This window comes from Otolemur garnettii, unplaced genomic scaffold (genome assembly GCF_000181295.1).
Source record: "Otolemur garnettii isolate 467f Iridium unplaced genomic scaffold, OtoGar3 scaffold00030, whole genome shotgun sequence".
NCBI lineage: Eukaryota > Metazoa > Chordata > Mammalia > Primates > Galagidae > Otolemur > Otolemur garnettii.
This window is the reverse complement of record NW_003852425.1, coordinates 15,308,262-15,333,308: the sequence shown is the minus strand read 5'-3', so window position 1 is coordinate 15,333,308 and position 25,047 is coordinate 15,308,262. Positions and strand designations below refer to the sequence as shown.

The window sequence follows — 25,047 nt, the reverse complement described above, 5'->3', positions numbered from 1 at the left end:
TCCTCACCAGACAATCAGTTCCTCACCTGGCACCTCCTGACCCTGCACAGCCAAGGTTCCTCACCAGACAATCAGTTCCTCACCAATCAGTTCCTCACGGGGAAGGGGCACATGCGACTCATCTTTCTATTTTCCCATAGTGCTTTTATCAGTGATTTCTAGTTAAGTATTTGTTGAAGAAAGTTGTATTATAGAAATTGCAACTTAAAATCTTTAATCAAAGTTATTTTAATATTATTATTTACTTTTCTTAAAATTGCAGGAAAAATCTTACTAATGGATCTTTTGGCTTTAATATATAATATGGAAATGAACAAATGTATTCAACCAATATATACTTGTACTCCCCTATCTGGACCCCAGCAAAACAGATAATGTGAAATTACCAAAATCTTGTGAAACCCATTAAGCAACCCTAATCTTTTTCCTACAATATTGTTTTTAGAAGTTCTAATGATATAGGAAAAAGTTCCATTTCATTCACTGTTATAGTTTGTTCAATATTTATTAATGCCATTCTAGGTAGTTTATTTTTTAAATGTAGATATTCTATGATAAAAAATTTGAATGTGGAAAGAAAACACAGTACCAATACCAAAGACTTGAGCATTTGAGCTAAAATTTAATTTATTCCCTAAGAAGCAAGGGTGCTTTGACTGTTTTCCTTTTCAGAAGAAAAAGCGAATTCTACATATTAGAGGCTTCCTTTGCCTTTAGATATACGTATACTGACATTCAAGTATAGCACAACTTTTGATAAATAAATAGTTATAAAATAAACCTTCAGGATTTAGTCATTAGGAGTGTGTCAAGACACTTGTTCTATACAACCTATTTTAATGAATAAGATATCAATATTTAAGAATTTATACAGTCTAAACAAGCACTTTAAATGAACTTTGGTGTTTACTAACTTAGGTACTCAAGAACTTGGTTTGAAGAGTCCAACAGACTGAAAGTCTGTTTTTCAAGAGTCCCATGATCTTCTATCAGTGGAGAGATTTTGGCATTTCTGTACTCTAAGAGATCGCGATCTTTGCTGGACGTCAGCAGTTCATTATCAACGAGACCAGCGGCTGCACCTTCCACCAGGATATCTGCTGGGTATGCTCCAGCTGGAGTTTCAGGCAACCCAATGTAGTCGTGATCTGCCACCACTGAGCCTTGCAAGAGATAAAGACTGTCTGAAAGAGACACAATAAATTTGGTTTTTAGAACTGTAATCATATATCATTTAAAAATTAATTAATTTTAAATAAGAAACAAAAATCCCAAGTATGAAAATGAACAATCAAGATTAACTCCTGGGGATTCTCCTGTCTAATAAATAAACAGCCATGTCTAGGAATAAACAAACGGCACATAAATTTGACACTTCATATCTAGAGAGCACAGGGAAGATCGAGTGTTTAAAAGGTTTTCTTGTTCCTTTGACCTGTCTTTGGTAGAAAACCACATGTGGGGACCAGGAGACAGGAGGAGTGAGAATTATCATAGGGGTTAAAAACAAAATTATAACACTTTATTTTTGATAACGATGGTATCTTTAATATGCTTCTGCAAGCATTCCTGGGTGAATGGGGTTATGAAAGATATTCTGATAAACATAACTGTTAAATCCTTATGCTTACAATTTTAGATAATTCTCTAGTCTTTAATGAACCCAAACATATATTAGGAAGATAATATCAAATTGTTACAACATGAAGGTAAAAACAAAATGAACACAGTTGCTATGTAAGGTTTATATAGTAGGAATAGGACTGGATAAGGAATCAGGCTCCAATAAAGACGCTTGAAAAGCTTAGCTTTTTAAAGTTTAATCTGATACCAAAATTCTCAGAAGCTTTTAAGGTGGAACTAATCAATACCAAAGTATTAACAGAGAATCTTCCTTCCCTACATTTTATTCTATTTGGGGGCAAATTTATTATCACTGTTAGAAAAAAGGTTTAAAATGAATGTTAAACTAATGCAAAACAGCAGCCTCTTTTAACACAAAGGGCGACACACACGAAACACTCTCCCATCGCGTGTTCTAATTCCTTAGAAGGAACCCCATCCCAGCTGATAAATTTCCTGGACCCCTGCCTTTTCTTCCTGAAACATCAACAGATCTTTTGAAAATTCTAACAGCTTAAGGAATTCTCAAGCTTTAAGTTCTTTAAGCAGAAGGGAGACAGACTGCCCATTTAGATTAGAGGGCCATGGAAGTTTTCAGAACAGATAAATTTGATAGTACATCCTGGAAAATGATGCTACTTAACTCATAATGTCTGAATAGCTCACAGAGCCTATTTCAATTCTAAAAATTCATGTATTTAATAACGTTAAACCCTCAATAGATCACACAAAGCTACTCTCTGTACGAAAAGAAAGAGCCATGGGGTTTGGGCATTGGTGGGCTTAGGCCTTATGGCCATTTAGCTTTGCACATTCACTTCTTCATGAGGCTGATTACGCCTGGTATTTTAGTTCTGAAGGAGTTTCCAAGTTTACTTATTAAAGCAAAAGCAGCAATTAGGTCAAAATGATATTAAGAAGATACACATATTTACAATGGAATAAAAATATGAGTAACCGAAGGTGGTAAGGAAACAATCTCCGTGTGCTAGTGGGGTGGAATGCCAGGAAGATGTAATTCTGCAGGACAAAAACAAATCATGCAGGCCACACTGACCCTTCTACTCAACAGCAGCAAGAGGGAAGAAAAAATATCAGTGAAATTGAAACGCTTTCAGAGCGTGTTGCTAAAGGTTTAAAATTAAAGTTTCCCGTGAGTCTACTGTTAATACTGGAGGCTAAGTTTGGTCTAGGTAGTGCTTACAAGAGAACTTAAAAATGTTAGGTACAGTAAACGTGCCACTCATGAAACTGTATAATAACCCATAGAGAACCCTATAGTTCAAGGCTGACACAGTGCTACACAATTATCAGAGATGGACGGCAGACACCACAGCATTTACAGAGTTTTTTTTTTTCTTTTGAGACAGAGTATCATTATGTCCCCCTCGGTAGAGTGGGTGTCACAGCTCACAGCAACCTCAAATTCTCAGGCTTAAGCGATTCTCTTGCCTCAGCCTCCCAAGTAACTGGAACTACAGGCGCCTGCCACAATGCCCAGCTATTTTTTGTTGCAGTGGTCATTGTTGTTTTAGCTGGCCTGGGTGGGTTCAAACCCACCAGTCTTGGTGTATGTGGCTGGCACTGTAACCACTGTGCTATAAGCGCTGAGCCATTTTTATGGAGTTTCTAAAGACACTTTCACAGATCTTTGATGAAGTAGGTTTTCTGTCTGAAAAACTTTTTTCTACATCGACGAAGCAGGTCTATTTTAGAAAAATATGTCCAGTAAACCCATTATCAATGGGGAAAAATACTGCCAGATGAAAAGCTCTTGAAAGTTACCACTCAGTATGGCCCCCAAAGACGTCCAGACACTAATACCTGGAACCTGTGAATATGTACCCTTACAAGGCAAAGAGAATTAAAGTACCAATAGAATTAAGGCTGCTGATCAGCTGAGCTTTGTCCTGGATTATCCTGCATTATTTGGGTGAAAGATGACCTGGACCATTTAGGTGGCCCAAGGACAATGGTCCTCAAATGTGGAAGAGGAGGCTGGAAGGATGTGATGTGAGGGCTAAACCCACATTGCTGGCTTTGAACGCAGAGGTACAGGACCACAGACCAAGGAAGGAAGAGAGCTCTAGAAGCTGAAGGAGGTAAGAAAACGGATTCGTTCTAAAGCCCTCAGATAGGAACTCAGCTCTGCCAATGCCTTGATTTAGCCATTTTAGCCCAGTGAGACCCATTTGGACAGATCACTCACAGAACTTTTTCCTTTAAGGGGGAACATTAGGATTTTAAAGAGGCACTATGGTGTGTTTTTAAACTTGGTATTAAAATAAGTGGATTGACAAGTGCCTACTCTTAAACTAGACAAAATAACAAACCGGCCTGCGTAAAACAGCAAGGACAGACGCTGCAGACCCAGCACTGAACGCGCCCTCCCCACTGTTCCAGATCAGAATGGGTGCCAAGCTGGCAGCACGGGCGTCTGCTGTGGACAATGAGTCCCTAATATAGTTACGGATTCTCAAGGCTGGTAGAGCAGCAATGATAAGCAGAGACAGATAAAGCCAGAGTTGCATACAGCTGGTCAAAATTTATGCCAAATAAAAAAGGGAGATGGGGGCGGCGCCTGTGGCTCAAAGGAGTAGGGCGCCGACCCCATATACCAGAGATGGCGGGTTCAAACCTGGCCCCAGCCAAAAGCTGCAAAAAAAAAAAAAAAAGGTGGATGATTACTCAAAAAACTTTTTTTGCCATTAAAATGTAACTCAAGGACTCTTTAAAATCAATTTGTGAGGTGAAAATTTCCAGGAAAATAAATGATACTGAGATAAAAGATGGTAGAAGTCATATTTATTTTGAATTTGTGCAAAAGAGAGAAACACAAAAAGAGGCCAAATAGAAATCAGGAACTAGACTCTACAATGTCCAGATCTGAACTCCATTCGGCGAACAAGAAAAACAAAAACAAGTTCACCCTCAGTCTCAGTTCCTCGTCCTGACTACACTAGAGAAGCGGCTCCTTCCTCCAGTGACCCCGCCGCTGCCTTAGTTACTGGAGGAAACTTCTGCAGACAATTCAAGAATGAGCAAAAACTATACTTAATCTGTTTAGAAACTGTTCTTCTCAAGTAGCTTCTGAATTACACAACAGAACAAAATAGTTTGCCTCTTATCTAAATCTTTGGCAAAAGCAAACTGCAAATCTTTGAAAACAGAACCTGGTATAGCAACATTTTAGAAGTGAAGTTTGCATCAATCAGGGAAGGTTAACACACTAGAAGGAGCACGTCTCGAACCTCAAGTCTAGGGGAGGATCCTGCTGAGGAAGGAGCAGGGGCACCTTGGCAGCCTTTCTGTCTCCTACTTGATCTGCGGCAGGAAGGCACCGTGGAGAGCAGTTCACAGCTAGGGATAGGCCCCGGGAGTGGAAGCACTTACTTTCTACCCGAGAAGAGCCCTGTGAGTTTTCAGTTAGAACACAGTCCAAGGTAAGTGCACTGGCAAGAGTGACCGGGTCTGTCACAGGAGCAGAGGCACAAGGAGCTTTAACCACAGGGCTATGGCCCAGACCAGAAGCAGAGTTGAGCTTCCTCCAAAAAGGTAAGTGTAGGTCCTGTGTCATGTTACTTACTGAAGCCTGTTGTTTAGAAATCTTCCCTGAAGTGTCATTCATGTTCAAGTATAATTAATACCTCATCTTTCTTTATAGAAGAAGCATAATTACTAGGTGAGGTACCAATTACCTCCTTCTTCCTTATTCACCTCAGAGCTCTAGGCAGGCATCCTCAAACTGTGGCCCGCCTAGGACATTTATCTGGCCCGCCGGGTGTTTTTGCCACTGCTGCCTGTCCTGCTTAGCAGTCGACTCGTCCCGGGGCCTGCAGTCCGGCCCTCCAATGGTCTAAGGGACAGTGAACTGGGCCCCTGTTTAAAAAGTTTGAGGACTCCTGCTAGGGGGCAAATACATTAGGATAAAACAGTTGATAAAGTGGGAGATTTAATCTGAAAACCACAGCAAAAACATCATTTTACTAGCCTGTGAGAGAAATGGGCAGAGACGTTAGGGTCTTGGCTGGTCAGAGCAGGTCCTGTTCTGAGCAAGGACAAGGCGTCCAGAGTGCCCTTCACAGCACCCGGCGTTCTGGGACACCCGCTCTCTCCCCCGCTGCGCCCTACCATGACCTCACTACAAAGCAACATTAATGATATTTTAAGTCCTTTGATACATCAATCTTACAACTGGATTCTGGACAATATGTTTGTTTTTGGCATTAGTGATTTTTGTTACTGTTGTTTTTCATAATAAAATGAGGCACAAAACGACTAATAGGGCACTAAGAAACCAAAAATTGAAAAGATGCTATTTTTTCCTTCAGTGGAAACAGGTGCACATAGTTTCCTGTGAGAACCATGAGAGTGCACACTAGAAATCAGAATGAAACTGCTCACAAGCCCGACAATCCTGAAGAGACATCTAACAAAAAGACCGTCACCTGGGACACCTAAACTGTCCCAAGTTTATAAAAATGAGAAAGGAAAAGAAAACCCAACCAGAGAGGAGAAAAAAGGTTCCTATTATTTTTAAGTTCTCTTCTCAAAGAAAGTAAAAAGCAGAGAAGTGACCGCCATTCACCGTGCTCTCCGGCCTCTCTCACGTAGGGCTTCAGGTGGGACATCTTGATGGGCCTCTTCAGCCTCGCCCCAGAGCCGTCCCTCAGGACGGCACAGCCACTGTCTGTGATGTAGTCTATGACACAGGGACCGACCCACTCAGACTGGAAACGACCATCCTTCCACCAATTTTTCCTTTGTCTTAAAACTTCATGCCCCACTTTTAAGTGAAATGGATTTATTTGCTTTGGTTTCTTCTTAATAATGATCTTGCTTTTATTTAGTTCATCCAAATTGTTGTTCTCCACCTGTAAGAATAAAAAGAAAAAAGAACCAAAGGATGTAAGGGCCTCTAATTTCTTGAAAGTAAATGCATATTATGGCGATTTACTGAAATGCTACTAGAAGTTAGGCATGAATCTCATTTAATTCTCAAAACAATGTTTCAAAGACTCGTCCTTACATAGAAAGTAAACTAAAGAAGGGTAATTTGCTAATAATGCCAAACAGCTGATGAGCAGCACAACTCCATCTGAATCCAGCTCTACTTGACTGCAAAATCGGAAACAAGTTTGAAAATGAGTTTTCTCATTATTGCCTCAGCATTTCATAGGTAATAAGTATATGCTATAACAAGACAAGCAAAATTTGACAGATAAAAAATTCTGGTGTAAGGGTATCTCATGTGTGTGCATGCATACACATGCATATATGCCAAAACTTTAAAAGTAGATGTCACTTTACAGATTTCTAGGGTTTTTCTATTAAATAGAATCACCTGGGCCACTGATGGTGTCTTATTCGCCACTGTTTCATCAGCTTCTTTAACAGCTTCTAGAATTCTGGTGAACATACTTGTATTGCCACCATCCACTTCCTGAAGACTATCTGAAATCTCCGCCATATAAGGATTTCGATTAAACATTTGAAAATATGGTGTATTTTTAGTAGGCTCCTATTTTAAAGAAAACAGCAATTTTGTAATGAAACAGTAATCTAGCCTAGAAATAGTCCTCAGTTAGAGACAGAGCATCATAGAAAGGCACACACCAAGTGCGTGACGTTGAAGGCGAAGGACACGGCCAGCAGGTGGTCATCCCAGTCGTCCGGGTGCTCCGCGCAGTGTTTGGACAGGAGTGTCTTGATAGCGCTGGGCGTGCTGTCAGCTGGGTTAACAGCCCCGGAGGTGTGAGAAATTACAGTTTGCTTCTTGCCAAACAATCCATACAGCTCAGCATTAATCTAAAAAACATGTAAAACAAAACTGGCTTCTTATAACCTGCAAGGTATTTTTCATTGATTAAAAAAAAAAAAGGTTTCAAAAGAATTGGCATCTTGCCTTCTTCACTGACTCCAGCCTCTACATAAAAACACACATTTTGTTTTAAAGCAGTAGTTCCCATTTATTGAGTCATTATCTGCTGGTTAACACACTAGACGCTTTATGTCATTATCATTGACCCTGACAAAATTTTTATGAGGTATTATTAATTTCATTTTAAAGGTAAGATGCTGATTGAAGTGCCTTGCCAAATACTTACAACAAGGAAATGAAAGAACAGAATTTAAGTTTAAATAATTTTTAATTCAGTAGACAATCTGCCAAATGAACACTAAGTCACACAACCCAGTTAACAGGTGTGTGACCTTGGCCAGCCCACTGAACTTCAGTGTACTCAGCTTTTCCTCATCTGTGAAAGAAACAAAATCCTATCCATGATTCTTCTGACGATTAAGTGAGTTAGTGTTTATAAGGCACTTAAAACAATTCTCGGCAGGTAGCAAGCATTTTATAACTTTTTTTTTTTTTTTGCATTTTATAACTTTTAACTGCTGTAATTGTTGTTATATCTTATACTATTCAGGATCTAAAAGAAATAAAAATAATTTTAGAAAATTTCTAACAGTAAGCTTGTTAAATGAAAAATAATTTCCTAACTTACCCCTTGGACTTTTTTTCTTACTATTTGTAATAGATAAATCTTTGCCTGATAAATTTATCATTTAAAGGAATATTTTGCATAAGTAGCATCAGAATAACTAAACACGTAAAGCTAATAACAGGAGGGAAAATCAAAACTAAAGTACACTTCCCAAGTTCCCTTGCAGGTAAGAGTGTTCACGTGACACAGTTCTGGCCAAAAAGATCTAAGTGAAAGTTGTTGGATGCCGTCTGCTGGTACAAGCTGAGTTTGCTCTTTGCTCTCCCCCTTCTCTCTAACTGAAGGGCAGACATTGTGACAAGGGCTCTGGCAGCTGTATCGTGCATACAAACTGAGAGTCACATCCCAAAGACAGAAAGCTAGAAGCTCCTGGGCTCCCAGTGACAGGCAGAGCTACCCATCCAGCTTTCAACAGCCTGGCTTTCTTTTCCTGAGTACAACATACAAACTCCTATTGGAATTTATATACTGGGGCAGGGGAAGTAGTCCTCTGTTACCTGAGCTGAATACAATTCCTAGCTTATACAGAGAGAGATTATTGGCATATATAGTAAGAAAATACAAGAATAACATATGTTAGGTTGTATCTCTTGTAATTGCAGAAATTAAATGTGACTTGAGTATGATTTTAATATAGTCTTTTCCTTTCTTAAAATATGTATACATTATTTGGCACCCTCTGTATGTATGCGTGTGTGTACAAATTTGTGTATATATACTTCTGTATGAATTCAGGTTGCCTGCCTTTAATTCAAAAGGAAGTAGAAAGAAATTCCAGAGAAAAGGTGTCATTTGGGTCAGCATCATTATGAAGTGCTGAGAAATGGAAAAGGCTGCAACTTCCTTGTTTCAAAAGTTTGCCAGGAAGGCTGGGTGCCCATGGCTCACTCCTACAATCCCTGCACTCTGGGAGGCCAAGGCGGGTGGACTGCTTGAGCTCAGGAGTTCAAGACGAGCCTGAGCAAGAGCAAGAGCACGAGCCCATCCATCTCTACTAAAAACAGAAAAACCAGCCAGACACCGTGGTGGGTGCCTTGTAGTCCCAGCTACTCGGGAGGCTGAAGCAAGAGGATCACTTGAGCCTGAGAGTTGGAGGTTGCTGTGAGCTGTGACACCACGGCACTCTACCCAGGGTGACAGCATGAGACTCTGACTTTAAAAATATAAAAATGTTGGCCAGAACCTGGCAACCTCCTGAAACAAAGTAAATCCATTTGTGAAACGCTGGCCTGACATTCTGACCCCCCCGCCTCCTCCCCACTCAGACCAGGGAAGTCATCAGTCCTTAAAAATTTAATTTCCCATAAGACACTTAAAAAATTAATTTTCCCATTGAATATGTTTCTTTTCTATCCTTCAGAGTTTTGCAGAAAGTTTTTTGTCCACTTTACTGAAACGATTCAGCAAACAGTGTAAGCTATGTTACACAGAGTCACCAAACTCTGTGCCAAGCTGTCCCCTCAACACCTGTCAGAAACCATAACTTAACTTAAGGTAGCTGGACGCTGGAGTAGGTTATAATCCTTACAACGACATCGTGTCTTTACAGAACTGTTTTTGTTCAGGCAATGCTGTGATAAAAATCAATGACAATGTGAAAACCAAGGTCAAGCAGGAAATGAGGGTGGCAGGAAAAATATGGTTCCAAGGTCTGAGATACTAGGCAGTGGTCAACAGGTATACATAATCCATCAGCAAGCAATTCCGGTTATTAAGAATGAAATAAAAATATTTTTTCTTTCAATTTATGGGCATTATTTTTTAAATGGCTACTAAGTGGTTAAGACATAAATACGAAGTGTGGATGGGCCTGTGTAGAGGAGAGTTAATGTAACATGGGACTTCCAGAGGACTGGACAACACAGGTCTGAGACAGCTACAGTCCCTGAAGGGCTGCTTACAGAGCTGGCCCTGGGCTAGTGTCCAGGAACTTAGGTTTTGGTGAGAAGGACAAATACCTTCTTTCCTTCACAGAATCTGGAATGTCTGTACATTCCAAGCAGAGGGTGCCTACATGACCAGTTAAATCCCTGGGTGCTGAGCCTCTGGTAACCTTTCTTGGTGGACGACATCCACATCTGTCACAACTCACTGCTGTGGGTATCAAACACAGCCTGTGCAACTTCCTTGGGGAAGGAGACTTCAGAAGCCTGTATGCAGTTTCCCCGGGGCGGCTTTGAACCAAGGAAGTCTGGCTATCGCTGATTTTTATTTTTATACAGTACCCCGTTAATTATAAAAACTTTAAAATACCCCTTAAGTTTGCCTTATGCCTAGTAGTTATTTTATTTCTGTTAAATATTTTTCATATATATTTTTGCCTACTTATTTTCAGATTAATGCTAATCTGAAAAAGGCCAGGGCAATGGGAAAAATACCTTTCAATATTGAAACAAGTATTTTTCCATTTAGTCAAATCTCCTTTTACCTGTCAACTATAGGATTTTTAAGCTAGAATTAAACACAGATTATTCAGTGCAATCTTTTCATTTCAGTCTGAAGAAACCTGAACACACAATTACTGAGTGGCATCATCAGCACTGGCCTCCCGATGTGCTGATCTCAGTCCAGTGACCACTGCAGGGTACGGCATCAAACCGCCAAACCTGCGGCCCTTGTCTGAATTGACTGAGCACCCTGTCAGGTATACACAGGGCATTGTGTGCTGCCAGACCCCAGTGGTCTGTCTTACCTGTTGAATGAATTCATCTCCTTGGTTCATTATCATTTTCTGAGGAGGTCCATATAAGAAAAACAAATTGATAATAGCCTTCGCGATCTCTGACGCTGAAACATCACACAGAGGCAGAATCATGACCCATTTTGTGAGCAGGTCCGTCACGATCACTGCATACACGTGGCTCCTGCTGCTGGTGTGGAAAGGCCCGGTCAGGTCCACAGTGACCACACTCCACGGGCCCTCCGCCTTCAGGAGGTGTGCTTTAGGTGCTAGTGTGACTGTATTTTTTGCCACTTGGCAATGCTGGCAAGCATACACCTATAACCAGGCATATGATAAAGAAAACACATACAAATGTTAGTATGTTCACATAACATAAAAGCAGTCCTATAAATATGAATTTTAAAATGGTTAACAGGTACTGTGTGTTTTGAAGGAGAAACTTTTGGACTAAAAACAGAGCACTGAATTAAATCTACTAGAAACAGAAAACAAATTATTAGTTGCTACCACAGTAATCTGTGAACAACATGGGCCTGGACTACACAGGTCCCCGTACCTATGGCTCTTTTCTCAACCAAACAGATTGAAAATACGAGGGAAAGGGGAAAAACCGGCAAATATAAAAGGCCAACTTTCCACAAACGTGGGTTCCATGCAGCTGACTGCAGGACTTGACATGTGTGAGTCTGGTCTCCAGTGACACAGCAGGTGCTGGAACCAACCACCGTACGCACCAAGGGACAACTGTTATCAAATGACGTCACATCAGGTCTTACTGGCATGGAACATGATTCTGGATCATGTTCAATAAATACTTATTAAATACTTACTCTTCTCCATAATTTAAATCAGTAACTATTTCTATATATAATAATTTCTATATGCAAAAGATGTTTCCTTCTAAACTTACCACTCTAAGAAGTTCATTCATTGATTCCAACAATATTTATTGAAATCTAATTTCATATGTACAATATGTATAGATGCCATAAGTTTCTCCAGGTCAGAAATGGGGAATCTGCAGCCTTAAAGCCACATATGGCCTTCTAGGTCCTTAAGTGAGGGCTTTTAAATGAATCCAAATTTTATAAAATGAATTCTTTGATGCTTATTAGCACATTTCTGTTCATCTTTTTTATTTTTATTTAATTTTTTCAAATGAACATATTTATTAATAAAATACCCAAGAATAAAATAAGTTTCAATGAAATAATCCTCCCAGATTAAGTGGCACAATCAGAACATTAGTAAATCAAAGCCTGAACAGACACCTGCCAAGCTCATGATTCAGCTCTAACTTCTCCTGCCCACGGCCCCACAATCGCATGAGGCTGGCTGGTGAGAGTTTACAGGGGATGAGGTACAACTTTTGACTTTGGTGCACTGTGTGTCGGTCTGAAGTGGATTTGTGAATAGTTGCATGATTTTACAATACTTTTTAATTCTGTCTGCTAACAGCCCATCATGTCAAAGAAGACCAAGAGAACACTGAAGGAAGAAAACAGATTTTTTAATGAGGATTTGGAATTGCAATGTTATCTTATTTCTGCTAAGAATAAGATGATCTGCTTGCTCTGTGATACTGCAGGACCAACAGTGAAGATATTCGGTGGGCACTGGGACTATAACGCTCATAAGGCCCACGCATTTTAATTTAGAGGAAGTCACATAAAAGGTTGTATTGCAGAAATTAAGAGATGAAAAGCAAAAGTAAAGTTAATTCTTGTTTTTTTCCTCCCTTGAGAGAGAATCTTGCTCTGTCGCCTCGGCCAGAGTGTTATGGCCTCAGTCTAGCTCACAACAACCTCTGACTCCTGCCTCAGCATCCCAACAAAGACAATTCTTTGAAGCAGTAGTAAGACCTAGAAATAATGACCTTGAAGCAACTTAAAAAGTAGCTGATATACTCAGGAAAGAAGGGAGACCGTTCAGTGATGTGGAAATTGTGAAAGTTGTAGGATGCTTAGACCCTGAGAACACTCCAAAGTGCAAACACCTGCCTATTTCAGAGAGAACCATAACTCACCAGCAGCATGAACGAGGCTTCAACTTAACAGAACAACCTCATGCAATACTTAAAAAGTGAAATATTAGGTAATAAGAAATGTCTGATTTCAAATCAAAAGCTTAGTTTATTATATCTCAAACTAGAAGCAGTGCAATTAATCACAATATGCATCTAAACTATAACAGTTTTGCCATCTTAACTGTAACTTGTTTCTGCCAGCACTGAAGAAGCCTGGAGAGTGAGTGGCAAAGAAATTACAAAAGGTGTTTTCCACACCTGGTTGAAAATTGACTATTTTCCTTGCAGTAAATGGTCCAAAGCCTGGGAGAAGTGGCAGTCAGCTGGTGTGAGGTCTGGAGAATACAGTGGGTGACTGAGTTTCCAACTCTAGCCCCTGTAGCTGTGGTGGATAATACCAGCACTAGACCAACAGACACCAGTAGCTTTTTTTTGATAAATATTCGCTTTTGGTCTGTGTTCCGGGGCTTCATCTTTATCCAACCAGTGTGCCAAACTCTTAGGGTTGTCAGAAAGAATCCAGTTTCCATCACATGTAACAATGTGACAGAGAAAGGTTCTCCTTTGTGTTGTCACAGCAAAGAAAGGCAAGCTTCAACACAGTTTCTCTTCTGAAGCTCACTTAATCCTCCTGGAACCCATCTACCCAGCTTCCTCTTGTCTACTTGTTTCAAATGGTCCAATATTATGGAATAGTAATGCCAAATTTTGCTAATTCATGGGTAGGTTGAAAGATTAGCTCCCACTGCAACTTTTGGCTTCTTATCTACCCTGGTCTCACGTTGACCATGTGGCTCATTGTCAATATTAAAATCACCAGAATGGAACTTTTCAAACTATCCAGATACTGAGACTTCATTAACTACATCCTTCCCAAACACTTCCTTGATATTTTTAGCTGTCTGCACTGGCGGAACTCTTATTTAAAAGTAACACACAAATTTTTAACTTACTCGTAGTTTCACAAAAATTGCTCTAAAATAAATGTGTCAGATAATCAATCACAAGCCAGAATGTGCATTTGAAGGAATGAGGATGGACCTTCACAATAACAATAAAACAAGAGTCAAAGTGAAATGCCAGAGATACCCACTGTCAAACTTAGCACTTAAGGAAATCAGATTTCTCTTACTTAAGAACTAATATATATTATGCAGTCACTATGGGTGAATCAACAGATACTACTGACAAGGGGCGGGTTTTATACTTCATTTGGGTCATAATAGAGGATTTTCTTTGCTACAGTCACTTGCTTTGGGTGCTCTTGTGAACAGAACATAGAGAATAGATAGACACCTTCAACAACTTTCAAGGTAAACAGAAGGTGATTGGACTGAACTCAGTAAATTTAGTGAGTGTACAGGAAAATATGACGGGTTTATTGCACAGATAAAAAAGTATTACTGAATCCAGATGTCCTCATTTCTTTTCATGACAACTTGCATCAGCCTAATCTCTGCTAAAGCTGCTATTTTAAATGACACTTTGCAGCCACTTGAGAGCATTCCTGACTAGGTTCCTGCAAATGCAACACAGGAGTGGTCAACATGCTATAGCTGAATGAGGAGGTATGTGGTGTCATCCGCCAGACCATGCTCAAGTGTGCTGGCTATCCCAGGGACAGGTGCTGGCCAAAAGTTTATCCCTGTGAGAAGAGATAATTAAATTTATGAAGAACAGAATCAGCCATGGGAATTATGGAAAGAAGATGTCTCTAGGAATAGTAGAGACATGAAGCTAGAAGATGTCTCTAGGAGTTACTGACAGACGATGTCTCTAGGAATGTCTCTGTGTGGTATCATGTCAAATTGAAACACCCTGAATATCTATTTGCAAGGTAAAACCAGGTCCATATGTCACAAGTGGCAAAAATTTTGAAAAAAGCTATTTTTTTCCAAAACACTTCTTCAAAAGGAAATTTCAGACAAACATTTTCCCCATTCAGTAAAGGTCATTGAACAGGATGACACCTGTGAATCATTTGAAGAATATGCAGCTGTTACAGACTTAGCAGATATAAGATAACATTGCAATTCCAAATCCTCATTAAAAAATCTGTTTCTTCCTTCAGTGTTCTCTTGGTCTTCTTTGACATGATGGGCTGTTAGCAGACAGAATTAAAAAGTATTGTAAAATCATGCAACTATTCACAAATCCACTTCAGACCGAAACACAGTGCACCAAAGTCTACAATAAAAGTCTCACAGACTTTGAGAATCACAACATCAGACTCAAATGTGCATTTCAGCCTCACCTACCTGGTCTCACCAAGGCACCTAAAGAACTAAGATGGAGTTGGTTGAGCTCTTTGTAGTTGACATGTTAAAGTTAGCTTTGATTTGATTCTAAGAAAGATAGAATACCTTCGCCTTCAACAACATGCCTAAAAAAAGCTTTCTTGCTTTTTAACCACTATGGCAGAACATCTCCATTCCCTGCATAACCAAATCAAGGTGCCCTTAAGGTCACATAACTGATGCCCATCCAGAGGACCGTCTGAGATGGGGGCCTCCATGCTGGGACCAGATCCTCAGATATGACTGATGCCCATCCAGAGGACCGTCTGAGATGGGGGCCTCCATGCTGGGACCAGATCCTCAGATATGACTGATGCCCATCCAGAGGACTGTCTGAGATGGGGGCCTCCATGCTGGGACCAGATCCTCAGATATGACTGATGCCCATCCAGAGGACTGTCTGAGACCTGGGCCTCCATGCTGGGACCAGATCCTCAGATATGACTGATGCCCATCCAGAGGACCGTCTGAGATGGGGGCCTCCATGCTGGGACCAGATCCTCAGATATGACTGATGCCCATCCAGAGGACTGTCTGAGACCTGGGCCTCCATGCTGGGACCAGATCCTCAGATATGACTGATGCCCATCCAGAGGACTGTCTGAGACCTGGGCCTCCATGCTGGGACCAGATACTCAAATCCTTTCCAACAAAAAGCAGACACAAGGTCGTTAAAAGGTCAACTTTAAAATTAACAAATAGTTTTCACTTTTTGAAATCGTAGGTACATAGTTAGACTTTACAGAATAATGCAGGTTATTAAATCATCTAGAAGGAACTTTCTTGAATGTGGCCGTTTTTGGTCACAGCTAAATAACGCAGCCTCCCAACATGAAGAAGCTCTCTACCCGTGCTCTAGTCTAGGTCACAGGAAAACTCTAAACTACCCCTCCCTCCCCCCCAAAAAAACCCCAAAACTAATCTCTGCTGTCATCTGTCATGGAAGTTGAGTGAAGTGAGAAGGATCAATTGACCTATTTATGGGTGATATCATTGCTCAATATAGTTCTGGAATTCTAGTTTGGAAACGACTTTCAAACTACTGAAGAAAAATTTTTAAAATATTTTATTACATTATAGTCACAGTTATTTTTAATAAAAAATTTTCAAATATAAACTTATTCACTAAATTTTGTCGCAAATAACCTCTAATTATTTCCAAAAATCATTAGATCATCCATTTTTAAATAATAAAGGTTTTACAAAGATTTCGCTGAATGCTGGTAAAGAAATGCATGGCAGGTGCCAAAGGCAAATACAAATTTATATTTGTCTTTGGAATATCTTCACACACTCACAAACTAGTAACTCAAAAATGACAATTAACAGCTGGTTTAGTTCCTTATGACTTATAGGCCCATCTTCTCAATGCACCATTACTATTTTTAAAGAGCTCTCATGTCCATGCCGAGGAATTCTTAGCATTTGGCATACAGTCCACCAGGAAGAACAGGATCAGGTGACCTACCAGTTAGAAGTGGAAGGGCCTAACAGGTGACACAGTTACAAACGTCAGACTTAGTATCTTCAGTTTTGTGAATTTGTCTTCACAAAATCAGACTTATTATCTGACTTTGCATTTATTTGGTTTTGGGTCTCTACCACGTTTGACATTTTCTACCTGAAGATGGGCTAGGCCTGGGAGATGAGAGCACACGGTGGGCCAAACTTATTAGAATGTCCTCGGCTCTCAACAAGAGCTTGTCTGACCGTCATTAAAGAGGTAACAGCTTAGTCAGACAAATGCTAGCTGCGTTTAAATTCTGCCTAGCCAAAGGAGTTCAATGATAAAAACCTGGTTCTAAATGATCTCCCATCTCAATGTGGTATTTTCAAATGCTCAAGTAATGCTTCTTTCTTGCTCAACTTATAGTTTAGTGATTTAAAATAATTAAAAGGGAACTAAAACTCCCTTTACGTGTTTTCTTGAACAAAAACTACAACCCCCAAACAGTACTTAATGAGATGTGATACCCAGAGTAAACCGGGAGCCATCATGACTTTTTGAGTATCGACTAGACATAATTCAACATACTCTAAATACGTAAGCCATACCCACTGTTTGACATCATTGGTCACAGAAGTCCAATAGTAACTGGACTCCACCAGCGTGAGGGTTCGGGATATGCCATGGTGAGCTCCAGCGTCATTTTCATGGCATTCTCTTAGCACTTTCTTCTTCTCTTCCTCTGAAACAATTACCAAACGATTTTGTTTTCTGTCTTTTCCAACATAAAACAGCTTTTTTTCTGGAATAAATGATATCAAAGAGATAGAAGTACAGGTTTTATAAATCTACATTGTTTTCAGATAATTATAGACTTACCCGCAAACCATGAGGGGTTTTGTTTTAGGAATTCTTATCCCACTTAAAACAGAGTAGTCACTTGCAAAGGTGTTACGGCACAACTGGGAAGGTCCTCAGCGCCTGCACGTACCTGCTCTGCACAAGCAGCACAGGCCGCTATGATTTTGTAGCTTTTAAGGCAAGCAGAGCTAGCTTGTTTTTCAAAGCATGTAACAACTATGGAAATATAAAAGTACCATTCCATGGAAGTTCTCAAACTAAGGAAATACATGCAGGTGCCTCCTAAAAATGGTCTAAATTAGCAAATAAATTATGTATAGAAGAGCAATTTCCTAGAACAGAATTTTCTAAAATTTATTTTATCACAGCTGCATTTTTGTAAGCAACCACCTCTTTGGTGTTTTTCTAGATTTCAGTAGAAGGTGGGGATGGTAAAGTGAGGGAACCTTCAGCCTCGAGACAATTCTGTTTTCCTTAGGAAGACACCTGAGAAGAACCTGCAGTGGGGAGACAACTAGGAGAGACCCAGCATCCACCTCCCCAGTATGGACAGGGCAGCAATTCAAACTCCAGAATACACCATCAACCTCCCCGTGTGCTGAACACAGGCTGAGTGGAGCAGTCCTTACTTAACTTACAGGGTAAGTAACCTGAAGGCAGAAATCTTATCTTTCTTATTCATCAATATATCTCCATGGCCTAGAATGTGACTGGCACATAGAAAGTCAGTAAACATTTGCTGCACAGAGTATTAAATAAAGGAATGAGTCCTCATCTTAGTCTAAGAGTAACCAGCCTGCCCGTTACTGGTAGGGTTGTACACAGAGAGACGAACCGCCTTCACCTACTTTGGGGAAAGCCTAATGCTAGACTTACAGGCAAAACTCCCATTAATAGTACCAGCATTTATTTAATTACCCAAACTTCTCTTCCCCTTCAAAGGAAGAAGGAAAAGAGGGAAAAATTATCATGACTTTCAGGATAAATATCCCACTGCCTTTCAAATAGTTAATCTCTTCAGAGATTCAGGGTCTTTTTTTTTTTTTTTTTTTTTTGAGACGGAGACTCAAGCCATCCCCCTGGGTAGAGAGCCCTGGCATCACAGCTCACAGCAACCTCCAACTCCTGGGCTCAAGCGAGTCTCCTGCCTCAGCCTCCCAAGTAGCTGGGACCACAGGTGCCTGCCACAGCGCTGGCCATTTTTTGGTTGCAGCCATCATTGTTGTTTGGCGGGCCCGGGCTGGGGATTCGAACCCGCCACCTTAGGTGTATGTGGCTGGCGCCTTAGCCGCTTGAGCCACAGGCGCCGAGCCGAGATTCAGGGTCTTAAAATAAATGTGATCCTAAGAAAATTTAAATGGCAGTAGGAGGGGGAAACCACATTAATATATACAGCTAATTCCGTTCTCCATTTCAATATACAGACTAGTTAACTTTGTCACCTTTTCACATTAAGCTTGGTGTGTCCCTCACTGACAGTGAGGCATGTTAAAGTGGCATCAGGGCTTTAACGGGCCCCACTGGAGCAGGTGAATCAGAGGGCAAAAGCAGAAGCTGTTAATTTAGGTAAATGTGTTGCTTTTTTCCTTGGCATCATTTTCTGCATAACGATTTAAATGTCCTTGTCACGCTCACTGGCCTGCAGATGGCTTCAGTGTGATTTTTATTTTGCTTTTGACTAAGCGGCATCATCACTTCAACTGGTAACAGTTTAGCAACATCAGTTACTACAGAAATTCCTAGGATTCTTCAAAGAACACACGTAGAAAAGTCTGTAATTCTGCACTCAAGATTGCGGACACCAATTTTACCTTTGAAAACAAACTTTTTCGCCGCTCTTCGTATGCCACTTCTCTCACTTGGCAGTGTGGTGGGGTGATACTCCCCGGTCCGTTTGTAATACGCGATCTGTTTAAGGTGGAGGTCCCCATTTTTTCCACTGCGGACCATTATGAACCTAGGTGAAAGTTATTTTAAGAAATAAATCACAAGTGAGTTCAGTTGCTATTTCAGTTCCGACTCTGTCATACTTATATTTACATATGAATTGAGCATTCCTAAAATATTATTTGTGAGGGAGATAACTGCAGTACAGGAAAGGAAGAATGATGTCAATGAACGAAAATATTCAAATGCTATTTTTGAGATACAGCACGAAAAATTATCTTGCCTCTTTCCATGTGATAAGAAATGCTAAAAAACTTCCACATGCTGGGAAAGAAAGGGAATGAACAAGTACACTGCAAAAAGGTCTGCTTCGAATCTCCTACTCCCGCCAGCTGGAATACGGCTCGCACAGTGTGGTCTCGTTACGTGACATCCAAATAAATAATGACAGGTTACAACAGGAGAAATACAGCTTATATCACTCCTAAATATACTCTTGACCATCTCATCTTCTCGCCACACCAGCCGCAGAGATGGTAACTACTTCCTGCTGCTGCCAGGCCCCAGGGCCTTGTTGGTGTCTTTGTCCCTGCCTGCCAATAAACAGGAGCTTCACGAAAATTTTTTTTTAATCCCACCAGAATCTCTTCTGTGTCCTGCGGTTACTCTGATACAAATGCTTACCACGTTAAAATTCTAAAAACAGTATGGCTGTCTACTGACCCCTGAGACTTTAGGGATGAGACGGAAGAGCGCCTTTCTGCAGACAGAGGGCTGGGATGGAGAGAACAGACTGTGCCTATCGCCAGGACCCATGCAGTCCAGCAAGTCTCTTCCCTATGACAGAGCTCTCGGCACGTGTAAAAACAATCTTTCTGATCTATTTATAATCTAAGACAGAATACAAGTGCATTTCTAATCTTAGCACGTGTAAGCCACTTCAAAGGCCCAATATCAACACTATCCCATGATAACCTACAAAACAGGTTCATTATCTCTACAAGGTACCATAGAACAATTTGGTCTAAGTTTAAGTCATTTTCAATTAAAAAATAAATATGTGAATTTTTCATTTTGTAATAGTCCCTACAAATACAGCTTATCACAATTTCTAAAACATTTCAAAAATGAACAGATTGGATTTTAGACTTTCTCTACAAATACAGTAAATAAGACATGCAGTATTGGCACAGGACAACTGGAAGAGGGTTTCCAGAGGTAGCCTGACAGGTAGAAAGCAAAGCATTTGCAATGAAGACATCAGTACAGCACAGAAAGAGGCGGTCTTTTCAAGGAATGATTCTCTAGCAGCTAGATATCTTTACAGGAAAAAAGTAAACCATAACCAACCACCTCACATCTCCCACAAAAAAACTAATTCCAAATAAATCATAAATTTAAAAGTGAAAGATAAACAACAAAGCTTCTGGAAGAAAACAATGGAAAAGATCTTCAAAATCTTGGGATAAGCAAAGATTTCTTAAATAGGATACAGAAAACACTATCCTTAAAAAAAAAAAAAGAAAGAAAAGGACTTTATTGAAATCAAAAACTTCTGTTGATCGAAAGACACCATTAAGAAAGCAAAACAGTAAGCCAGAGAGTGGAGAAAGAAATCTTAAGTACATACATCTAACAAAGTGCTCATACCCAGAATGTAGAAGGAACGTCTACAAATCAGAAACGAGAAAAATCCAATTCAAAAAACGAGAGGACAAATCTTAGGGGGCACTTCACAAACGGTGAATGAGTGAGTGAAAATGTGGTCAGCAGCATCACTTCTCAGGGCAATGCCAATCAAAGCCACAGCGATTTACAGCTCCACGTTATCCCAAAAAGATAAAACTAAATTGCAGACAAGACCAAGTGTGCGGGAGGACAAGGAGCAACTGGAACTCTCACACCTCCTTTAATACATTCAATGCTGTAACCGTTTGGAAAACTGAGTTTCTTCTAATGCTAAACATACACACACCTACCCTAATAACTTGGCAATTCTAAGTTTATATCCAGCAAAGTGACTATGCGACTATCACAAAATGTGTAGAAAAATGTTCAGGTATGTTTTATAGCCATAATAACCCCTAATATCCTCACTACAGCTCCCCCTCTGCCAATCTACTCTTGATCACTGGTTAATTTAGGAAGGCTTGTGTGGCCGCAGGTAGGGAGTACAGTCTGTCTACCTGTCCACGTGCCTGCCTCTCAACCTAGCTCTGCATCAACTCTTAAAAACAAACAAAAATCATTTTTGTGTGTGTGTCCTATTGTCACCTCTAGGCAATGCTGACACATTCTTTTAAGTCCAAGGGACAGAGCAATCAGTTCCATCAATCCTTATACGGTTTATATACTGCAAAATTCATAATATGCTACATATATAACCACAAGCTGTAACTTCTTTCCCTTAATGGCTTTTGGGGCCATCGATGTTCCAAATCATCCAAATCCGCTAAAGGAAAATCTAGAAATATCTCGTCCTAGTCAGCTGACAGCATGGTATCTGTAGGAAAATAAAGCTTACAAAAGAAAGCTATTTCCTGCCTTCTAGAGCTCAGAAAAGCTTGTGAATACTGAAGGACTTTAAAGAGAACAGGACAGAGGAAGTCTTTTCAGGCCTGTAAAAAGCTCATAGGAAGAAAGGATCAAACTCTTTCACCTTAGGGAAGGGGTATGACTAATTATAACTGGGAGAAAAAAAGCTGGGCATTGGAAAATACAATCATCTGCATAAACCACAGTGGCTTCTGTATTTTGCTCTAAAAACCCTCCAGTTCTCACCATCTCCTGTCCTCCTCCTACACACTCCTTTTATCTAATCACTAGATAGAAGATGAAGCTTTCAGTACACTTAAGTTAGCTGTGCTGTCAGAACACTGGTTTTCTACCTATAATAAACACATAAAAAAGCCTCCCAGAAAAGGTAATAAAAAGATAGTAAAAAGTTACTGAAGTTGGCTTCTCCACTTTCAAATCTTCAACTCTTGAATACTTGAAAATAGATCCAAGATAAGGGTAATTTGCTATCCTCAGAGTAAACTTATAGTACAAAGGGTCAAGGAGGAAAGGAAATCGGTATACAAAATTTTCAAGGTTTGAGATTTTTGCTTAGTTTGTTTTCCTTATCATTAAGGCAGAGGGAAATCACTGGAAGAAGATATACAAGTCAGAACTTTTCTACATATTTTCATATTTCACAAGTCCTCTCAAAAATGTACTATTTTTATTTTTATAAGAGTCAGCTATCTTGGCTGAGGGTAGTGGCCCGTACCTGTAATCCTAGCACTCGGGGAGGCCAAGGTGGTGGACTGTCTGAGCTCATGAGTTAGAGACTAGCCTGAGCCAGAGAAAGACCTTGCCTCTAAAAATAGCCAGGCATTATGACAGGCACCTATAGTCCCAGCTACTTGGGAGGCTGAGGCAAGAGAATCACAGAAGCCCAAGAGTTTGAGGTTGCTGTGAGGTGTGATGCCAGGACACTCTACCAAGGGCAAAGTGGGATTCTGTCTCAAAAAAAAGAAAGAGTCAGTTATCTTGGCTTAGTAATGAATAGAACACTTGAAAGGGTAATTATGTACTTGACATAGTGACCTTGAAACTTTAGACTATGCCTAGCATATTTTTATTTTCCAAATGATCTACTTGACAGAGTGAACACTGTAAGCCTGCCTCTGGGCACTTTCTGCTACTTACAGACTGAAGTCCAACCCGTTCAGCCTGCCCTCTACAACCTGGCACAGCACAAGTCTCTTCTTTAGCTTCCTTTGTGTACCTGTGGCCATATCCCAGCCATTCTCTGTACCTTATCATTAGTTCCTCCTGAATGGGGGGTCCTTCCAATTCTGCATTTTTAAACTTTACCTCTCTCTCAAAATCATGCACCTCACTGAAGCAAGCCTTCCATGATCTGTGACTCTGAAGTGATCCTGACCACCCCTGATCTTCTTTTACCACAGAACTTTGCAGGTTTTCCCCTCTTTCGTAGCTTTTTGCCTGTTCATCCATATAACCCTGCATTTATTGCTGATTTTCTGAGACCTTAAACTCTTGTATGTATCAGGTAATGCGAATGCAGAGGTAAACAGATGAAATCTCTACCCTCGTAAAGCTTATGATGTAAAATGACAGGAACAGGGGTGCAAATCAGCATCTATGCAGCATAGAAGGTTATTTTTTTTTTAAGTATGCAAAGTGTAGTATAAAAATAGATCTGTCAAGACCCAGATCGACTTGGAGAGGAGAACATTTTGGACCAGTAAGAACCTTGAACGTTACCACCACTGCCTTAATTCAGACTCGCTTCATATTTGACCCTGTCTGCCTGATCTCTAATACGGTCCCTCTCCTCACTGTGACCCCGGAGGTCACCGTAAAATACAAACCATATCAAAATACCCAGCTAACTTCAAAATATCCACCTAACTTGAAATAATGGCCTTTTACCACTCCCAATGTTTTCGGTCCCTTTGAGCTTCTTTAAGAAAAATATATAACAAGGCGGCTCCTGAACAACAGAAATTTATTTAGCATAGTTCTGGAGGCTGAGAAGTACAAGACGGAGATGCCAGAATATTTAGCATCTAGCCAGGGCCTGCTTTCTCATAGGCAGCTGGTTACATACTCTAGTTCTGCAAGAGCAGTATCAGTGTCACAACTGATTGAACTTTTTACACTATGCCCCTTGCTTGACGTCAAATAAAATCAACAAATACCTGTATAAAGACTTATTGCCTAATTCCTTTAAATAGTTTATGTTTGTGTCCAACAAGTAGGACAATTAAGTATAATTTGGAATGAAATTATGATGTAATTGTATTTCATCAAGGGTAAAACCACCAATTCAAGCCTCCAAGAGGTTATTATGCACGTTCCAACTTAAACCTGTGTTATTTCAATAAATTGAGATGAGAATTAAGGCTTTTAATTTATATTATGCAATTCCTAAAAAAGTGGACATGCACAATTTTATGCATCATGAGGGCTGGGAAATCTAAATACACCAGACACTTCCGCATACAAACTCATTTTTAAAGATGCCTTCAATCCACACGTCCACAGGCACACGCACGAAGCCACAAGGGATAATCCATTTTCTAGTAGAGAGTATCTCCTTTGATTCGGAAATGCCCATTTAGGATCATTCACTGAGATAAAGTGTACATTTTTTCCCCGTAAAACTACGTGACAACATTCCCTCTTGAATGTTTCTCCTTGCTACAAATTTTAACTTGGGGCAAAATTTCAGATTAAATGTCAACTATGATAAAGTAACGGGGAGCATTCTTAACGTCAGCCAAGCGCTGCACTCGCCTTCAAGCGCTCCGAGTTTCAAACGCTACTTTCATTGTCAGAGAGCATTTCCAAAGAATCTGGACGGCTGGTTAACTGATTCTGAAGACGAGGTCCGACACGAGATCTAAAGATTTCAGCAACAACACTCGACTCCACCGAGCAGGCGCTCCGCGGCCCACCACGCCGCAGAGGCCCGCCCGCCCGGCGCCTGCGCACTGCCGCCCGGACGCAACCCCTTCCCGGGGGCGTTAAAGACGGAAGGTGTGGAATGACTGTCAGGGTACGGCTCACTTCATCAAACACAGTCGTTACGACAAAACACGGCAGAACGACCACTCACCAAGGTGGTCCTAAATTCAAACGACAGGATTTAAGGTTCCTCTCGCAATTTATCTGGTGCTGCCGGAAGCGGAACTACTCGG

At 40.4% G+C, this 25,047-nt stretch overlaps 1 protein-coding gene across 1 annotated transcript; it reads right to left on the bottom strand.

Moving 5' to 3' along the window:
- Positions 1-820: 820 nt before the first annotated feature.
- Positions 821-25,037, bottom strand: GIN1 (gypsy retrotransposon integrase 1). The gene is made up of 8 exons (XM_003788931.3): positions 24,966-25,037; positions 19,258-19,403; positions 17,194-17,387; positions 10,825-11,130; positions 7,240-7,431; positions 6,968-7,144; positions 6,212-6,497; positions 821-1,184 (listed from the first exon to the last, which is right to left on the bottom strand). Exons 2-8 carry the CDS (start codon positions 19,394-19,396, stop codon positions 910-912), a joined length of 1,569 nt encoding a protein of 522 aa, XP_003788979.1. The 5' UTR covers positions 19,397-19,403; positions 24,966-25,037; the 3' UTR covers positions 821-909.
- Between the last annotated feature and the right edge of the window lie 10 nt (positions 25,038-25,047).

Coding starts and splice junctions, on each gene's coding strand:
- GIN1 (XM_003788931.3), bottom strand. CDS start 19,396: ATGGTCCGCAGTGGAAAAAATGGGGACCTCCACCTTAAACAGATCGCG. Junction 17,388..19,257: donor GAAAAAGTTTGTTTTCAAAG/GTAAAATTGGTG, acceptor CATTTATTCCAG/AAAAAAAGCTGTTTTATGTT. Junction 7,432..10,824: donor GAGATGAATTCATTCAACAG/GTAAGACAGACC, acceptor CATGTTTTTTAG/ATTAATGCTGAGCTGTATGG.